General features: G+C 40.9%; 2 protein-coding genes across 2 annotated transcripts in view; both read left to right on the forward strand.

The window, feature by feature from the left end:
* LOC137994129 (uncharacterized) overlaps window positions 1–2,737 on the forward strand; it is a 6,481-nt gene extending 3,744 nt beyond the window's left edge. The window contains exons 3-4 of the mRNA XM_068839802.1: window positions 1,005–1,164; window positions 2,472–2,737. Coding sequence (XP_068695903.1) covers window positions 1,005–1,164; window positions 2,472–2,737 — 426 coding nt within the window. The remainder of the gene's footprint in view (window positions 1–1,004; window positions 1,165–2,471) is intronic.
* LOC137996603 (uncharacterized) overlaps window positions 1–7,500 on the forward strand; it is a 171,460-nt gene that overhangs the window by 7,158 nt on the left and 156,802 nt on the right. The window lies entirely within an intron of this gene.

Here is a 7,500-nt window from a genome sequence, read left to right on the forward strand (position 1 = left end):
ATGCAAATTTAATAGCAATGGAAAATATCGCGGTACATGTACATCAAGGAAATAAAGAGCTGAACTAAAAATGTAGTCACTGTCTGATTCAATAACAAAGTACGATTTGCACGAGATGCACGAGTGGCTTGGAAAGGCCTTTACGCAATCGTTGATTGGTTATGCTTCAACACGTGAAAGAGCTGCACGCCATTCTGATTGGCTGTGTAGGCTTTTTTCACATGTGAAAATAAAGGGTATAGATTTCTACAAATGAGCTTTCTGGAATAAAATTCTCATGTTTTGTGTAATAAACAATCTTTTGCCCTCGGTACACAACTAAGTTTAAATAAATTAATAGAGACTTTTGATTGCCTGCTCTTTTAGAAAAATGGTGGTTTGTGGATGGTCAGGGCAAAGACAGCGAACAAAAATATAAAACAAAGAAACTCGTCGAGTTTCAGAACCATCTCCATATATACACCTAATCGGCTAACTCAATGTTGTACCCAATTCAAACCCTTTGGGAATATAACGTTTTGTTCCAGGTATTTCCATATCATTTAAATATGAATCATGTGCTACATTATCATGCAAATACAATACACAAAGAATCTTAATCCCGGGAGATTTGAATTAGGTGCAACATTGAGTTAGCCGATTAGGTCTATTAACAATGATTTAATAAACCAGTAATTCAGTGCTGTTAAACGTAATCTTAAGTTATCTCTTCAGCCAATCACAAAATATGCTGACACCGCAGTTAGCCAATCGTACATGTAGCCTGCGCTAAAGCGAGGGAAAGCGCGGGAAAGGACGAGCGAGCAAGTCACGAGACTCGCGCCTTGTTTGCTTTCACCTGTGATTGGCTGAGAATGCAACGCGACGTTTTGAAGCCAATAACACTCAATCGAAAACCGCTCTAATGCTGTTGTGGCATAGTCGTTTCCTCTCTGACAATCAATAAAAAAATCCGAAAACATCCCAATCACACACTGCAGCATTTATTTCCATGTTATTTTCAGAACCCAGCTGACGATAAAAATCAACAGTTAGAGGCAGCAGAAGGACTATTTTATCAAGAAGAGATTTTTGACCTGGTTGTATATGTTATTCTGGGCTTGGCCGTGGCATTCTTTTTAGTTGGCATTTTGTGGGAATTTTTTTGCAGACGCCCTAAACTAAGTAAGTAGTTCTACATGAAATGATTTAATTATCGATCGTGACTCGGGGATAATCGGAAAAAAACCAAGTGCTCTTTTGCAGGAGTCGAACCTACGACCTTGCGATTATTGGTTCGGATGCTTTATCACTGAGCTATAGGAGACCCGTAGAAGCTGAAACTCGGGGATACTCAGAAAACCCCGAGTGCTCCTTTGCAGGAGTCGATCCTACAGCTTTGCAACTTACGAGTCTCCTATAGCTCAGGGGTAGAGCATCCGAACTGGTAATCGGAAGGTCGAGGCCTAACTCTGCCATCGTGTCGTTTCCTTAGACAAGAGACTTTCCTCCCCATTGTTTCTCTATCACCCAGGGGTTGGTTGCTGGAAGCCTGGTTAGCGCTAACCGTTGGTTAAGAGGTTAGCGCTAACTGTGCTTCGAGCAACCCGGCCCAGATGTATTAATGGTACAGGCAATATACTGCTGGTGGGTAACCAGCGATGGACTAGCATCCCATCCTAGGGTGAGGGGAGGTGGGGGGGATTCTCCTACTTGCTTCATGCTACGATAAAACCGGGATAAGCTCCGGCTGTATGGGCCCTACGGTTTGCTCGAGCGCGACTTTACCTTTACCTTCGTAGGTTCAAATTCTGCAAAGGAGCATTCGAAGTTTTCCCCACCATAGATACTGAAATAAATCTCATTTCATTCACCGCAGTTTTGTGTTAACTTTGCATCTAGGTCTGAAGTAACAGTATCTTTTCTTATTATTGGGAAATTTGACGATTGGTAATTTGTTTATTCCTACAGACACGTACTTTCCACAATATAGTGATCAGTTATATTTTTTAATAAATAAACGACATTTCCATCGTTACAGTAACTGATTCTATTCACGCAGCAATTCACTTAATTTCTTTTAAAAATTGCTGCCAGCGTCTAAAACACAGGTCACTTTTCACGGGTCATTCGTTGCAGGCCATTGTTTTCACCTTTTTCTAAATAACCCAAAACCCTCAATTTGGCTAATTCTAGGCCTGAAGTTGGTTTTTAGGCCTGGGTTAGCCAAATTGAGGGTTTGGGGTTACTTTCAAAAAGGTAGAACAGTAAACTGCAATGAGTGACCCGTGAAAAGTGACCCTTGTTTTAGACCCGCCGGAAATTGCTAGTTTCATGTTAAAAAGTATCCCGCTTTATTTGCAATTGTGCTGCCTTCGATCTTCATTCCTGAAGTCTGATTCATCTTACTTGTGAATAAGTCACAGTTTGGTACTAAATGCAGAGGTGTACGGAGCTTGCAGAATTATAATTATTTCGCATCTCTCTTTCAGGAAACCAGCGAATGCAGTCAGTTGCTCCGACAGGGACGTACTCAATAAACGATGACAAAGTTAAAATTCATCCATGCCACAACAGCAGTCGCGAAAAACTCGATGACATGATAGCAGAATATCAACTGTTTCACGACCGCTGGATAGAAGGATTGAAGAAATTGCGTGACAAAGAATCAGCCGCTGACGGAGCTTCAAAGCGTTGCGTTGCTGATAATGGTAACGCAGACATGGTTTCTGTGTGGCACAAGTACTTCATAAAGTAGTCGTTTGATATGCACTGCAAGCACTCTGGTATACATACGTAAATTGACTATCATCCTGTACGAACCAAAACATGTTTTCCAACTTTTTTCGCAAGATTACTGAGGTTTTAATTTCTATTGTTCTTTGTTTCTATTTCACAAGTAGAAACGCTGTTTGAAGTCTTTCTTGAATCAATTTCTGCTGTCATTTACTATTTATATGATAGTCACGTTCCAGAACCGTTAAATGGCTTTTTATATTCACTCATTCAGAATGCACGAGAAATCGTAGAAAAAGAAGCTAGAAATCTCTTTGGCCGCGTCCACACGTATCCATACATTTTTAACCTGTGTACATCTCCCTCCTCCCCTCGCAAAAAAATCTCTCCTCGATTTTTTGCGAGAGGAGGAGGCGGATGTACACAGGCTAGATATTTTTGAAGGAAAGGAAAGAAAAGGAATTTTATTTATAAATAAGTTTTTTAACCTTTCGCGCTGAAGCACTAATTGGGGGACACTGTAAATTGAAATTTACAACTCTTTAAGGATTAAACCACTGCAAAAACCGTGTACGATCAAAACTTGCTCTACGTTGGATCAAAATAGATCGTGACCACACCATAAAAAACTTTAAAATAGAAAATATCCTGCAAAGGTTGGTCAAGACAACGTGAACATAGGCGTTGTTGCTTGCAATATTTCGGCTGGCCAACACCAGCCTTCTTCTTCAGGTTTATCCATTCAATAAACCTGAAGAAGGCTGGTGTTGGCCAGCCGAAATATTGCAAGCATTAACGCCTATGTTCACGTTGTCTTGACCAACCTTTGCAGGATATTTTCTATTTGAAATTTACAAATCATCGCAAATCAAATGTTGAATTTTGGGTAAAGGGGAAAACCGGAGTACCCGGAGAAAAACAGTGACCTGCAATTACTGACCCGTGAAAAGTGACCCTGTTTTAGACCTGCTGCAAATTGCTAGTTTAAACATAGGCAGCCCAAGTTCGCGTCACTAGAAAGCGTGTGATAATTAATTACTAGTGGGAAGATGACCTTTGAGTGCAAACGGTATTGGGTTACAGGCAGCCGTTGAGAATTTAAATGCGTCATAAGAATTTGCATGGTTAATAAAATACCATTGATTATGAAGCCTAAAACAACGGTCAATTAACTTGGCTGGAAATGAGCATTTTCTGCTTCCGATCCCGAGATAGCTGATGATCTTGTAAATGGTCACGGAGCTTGGGTCCGAGCTCAAATTAACTCCTCCCGATGATGTACAGGCATTTCATGAACAACCCTTACCCCATCCCCACAGCGCCGCTCGTAACAATGGAGCTGTTCGAGAAGCCGCTGTGGGGATGGGGTAAGTGTTGTACATGAAATGACTGTACCCAATCGGGTGGAGTTAATTTGACCTCGGACCCAAGCTCCGTGACCATTTACAAGGTCATCAGCTGTCAAAAAAATCAGCTATAGTGGAATCGGAAGCAGAAAATGCTCATTTCCAGTCAAGTGCGCGGGTATTTTTGACAATGAAACATTCACCGAGGTTTGCAAATGATGGGGCTTTAGCTTTGCGTGAAAAAATCGCGACTGGGATGGATTTTCGAGGCGCAAACCGCCTCTGAGCTGATTAGGCGAGCTTACGGTCGAAATCTTAGCGTGCTGCCTTGCCTTCGTCTTAGGCAGTGAAAACACGGAATTCCCGAAACGGTAAAATAAGCACCAAAACGTACAAAAATACATCAGAGGTGAGTCAGTTTTATTCATTTTATTGAATGAACGTTAGATTGAGCGTTGTTTTATTAGGCTTCATAATCAACGGTATTTTATTTCCCATACAAAGTCTTATAACGCGTTTAAATTCTCAACGGCTGCCTGTAACCCAATACAGCTTGCACTCAAAGGGCATCTTCCCACTAGTAATTAATTATTACACGCTCTCTAGTGACGCGAACGTGGGCTGCCTATGGTTTAAAAATTATCACAGCTTTGTACTAAATGGAAAGGCGAACGGAGCTCGCAGAATTATAATGATTTCGCTTCTCTCTTTCAGGAAACCGGCGAATGCAGTTTGCTCCGACAGGGACTTACTCAATAAACGATGACGAAGTTAAAATTCATCCTGGCGACAACAGCAGTCGCAACAAACTCGATGACATAATATCAGAATATCAAATAATTCACGACCGCTGGATAGAGAAATTGAAAAAATTGCGTGACAAAGAATCAGCCGCTGACGGAGCTTCCGAAGCGTTGCATTGCTGGGAATAGTAACGCAGACATGGTTTCTGTGTGACAAAGTTTTCGTCACCATGACACAAGTATTTCATAAAATAGTCGTTTGATATGCACTGTGAGCACTGCTGTATACATAAGTAAATTGACTAAAATCCCATACGAACCTAATTTCGTACTCAGATCTCACTCTGTCACTGGAAATGTGAGATCTGGCAAAGTTCGACAACACACCCTTTTTCATTGGCTACTAAAAAAAGGTTGCGGCAATGCAATCTACGCTCTGATTTGCTTATTTCGTGGACCACTTCAGTGAAGGTAAAGTGAAGGTTTAGTTTCAGCAAGTGCATGTGCTGTTTTGAATAAATGACAGTTGTGCGGAGGAAAGTTTTGTTTTTTTCCGACGCCGGAAAAGCTTTACAGTTGAGGAAAATCATTTTAAAAATTGCGACGTTTGTGTAAATGGTACCGACGAAAGCCCCACGTACCCTGCTACTCGAATAAAGTTCTGCGTAGCTGGCTACGCGGTACGCAGAAACAAATAAATTCAAGTTCAAGTATGTAATTTATTCAAAACAGTATTTCTCGTTCTTAAGGACGTTCGCGCCATTTGTTTGTGCGCATCCTTACTGCGCACGCAAATGCACACGCCACGTCATACACGAGCGCGCGCGCTAAGTACTAAAATAAGAAATGATAGGGCAAAAGGCCATTGCTATAGCTTTGCCTTGATTTAACGGTCTTGGACGTTCGGTGACCCCTATTTTTCTTTCCAGAAACGGATTTTATTTACAATTATCTCCACGTTGTCCAAACATGAACAAAAAATCAATGTGGGAAGTTAAAAAAATTTCAAGATTTCTGCTCACGGGACATCGAATCCTGCCATCTTGCGGCTGCAAGGCGCGTGAAACTGTGGTCGCTAAACGCGAACTTGATCTTTAAGGAACCTCACCAGTTGACTAAATTCACTTAATAAGTCCACTTAAACAATATTTGGCAGAGAATATTTCACTTCAAATATTTAATTGCAATATATTTGGGTTTACAGGCACTGGCCTTATTCGCTAACGAAGCCCGATTTTGTCACATTTTGGGTGTTTTTCCGGGCATGTTCTCTCCAAAACGAAGTCGGTGACCCCCCATTTTTTTTACATTTCTGACATAACTAACTCATCATCTTACAGTGGAAAAAAATCAATGTTGAAAAATTTTCGCGCGAACGTCCTTAAAGCGTGACTCGCGAATTAAGTGGAGATCAGTTGTGAATTTTACGGTTAGATTAACTACATTTTTCACGAGATCGTGTCAATAAAATAGCGCTTGTTGCAGTGATTAGGTCTAAGTACTCTTTAACATTTACGCTTTCAATTTACGGTTTGGTTAACTACACTTTTCACAAGATTTTGTGAAGAAAATAGCACTCGTATACTGAAAGATTAAGCCTAAGCGTTCGTTTCAGTGATTAGGCCTAAACCGTCTTTAACATTTTAGCTTTCAATTTACAGTTTGGCTAACTACACTTTGTACAAGATCGTGTGAAGAAACTAGCACTCGTTTATTGATTAAGCCTAAGCGTTCGTTTCACTGATTCTGCAATTGCTCCGACAATTAAACAATCTCGACCGTTCAAAAACAATCGCCCTGTGGCGCTTCTTTCTGTTTCTGCTTAAGTTTAAGGTTTCCCTGTCCTCTACCAAAAAGAATCTCGTCACTAATACTCTCGAAATCCATGTTTATTCCACAAAATCCCCCAAAATCACAACAGAGAGTACAAACATGCGCAGTGATAGAAAATCCCCTCGCTGGCACTGAGCATGCTCGAAATCGAACTTTACCAGATCTCCCTTCCGTATGACCTTGGGAGATCTGGGTACGAGAGCAATACGAACCAAGACATGTTTTCCAACTTTTTCGCAAGATTACTGGGGCTTTAATTCCTATTGTTCTTTGTTTCTATTTTGCAAGTAGAAAACACTGTTTGAAGTCTTTTTTGCCACTGTTTGTTCTCATTTATTTACTATTTATAAATAGTCACGTTCCAGAACCCTTAAGGCCGTTTCAAACCTCGCATTTCACATGTGCCGAATCTAATGCAATTGAGCCGAAACGATAGATTTTAATCATTTGCATTAGATTCGGCAAATGACTTGTGAAATGCCACCTTTAAAACGGGCCTTAAATGGCTTTTTATATGAAGTCATTCAGAGTGCACGGATTCAAAAATATTCGGATACGTGTGGGCGGGGCCCTAGTAAACGAGCTCAGCCGGAGCAAAAATGTCGTTAACACTGACAAAAGATTTCAAGAAGGGACCGTACGTGAGGCCATTTGTGGAGGAAGGACGACGGCGAAGGATGAACTTCAAGTTAAGACTCATTACAAGCCTTTTGTAGAAAACCTGAGTAATAAAAACCAGTAGAAATCAGTTGTACATAAAGAAAACGGTTTGACTGATAAAATACGGACATCAACGAATGTGTTCCTTGAAGTTTTTCGCTGATTTGATCAGTCGCACAGGAGAGTCTCTAGCTGTCTCTGCC

Source organism: Montipora foliosa, chromosome 3 (assembly GCF_036669935.1).
Source record: "Montipora foliosa isolate CH-2021 chromosome 3, ASM3666993v2, whole genome shotgun sequence".
Classification (NCBI taxonomy): Eukaryota; Metazoa; Cnidaria; class Anthozoa; order Scleractinia; family Acroporidae; genus Montipora; species Montipora foliosa.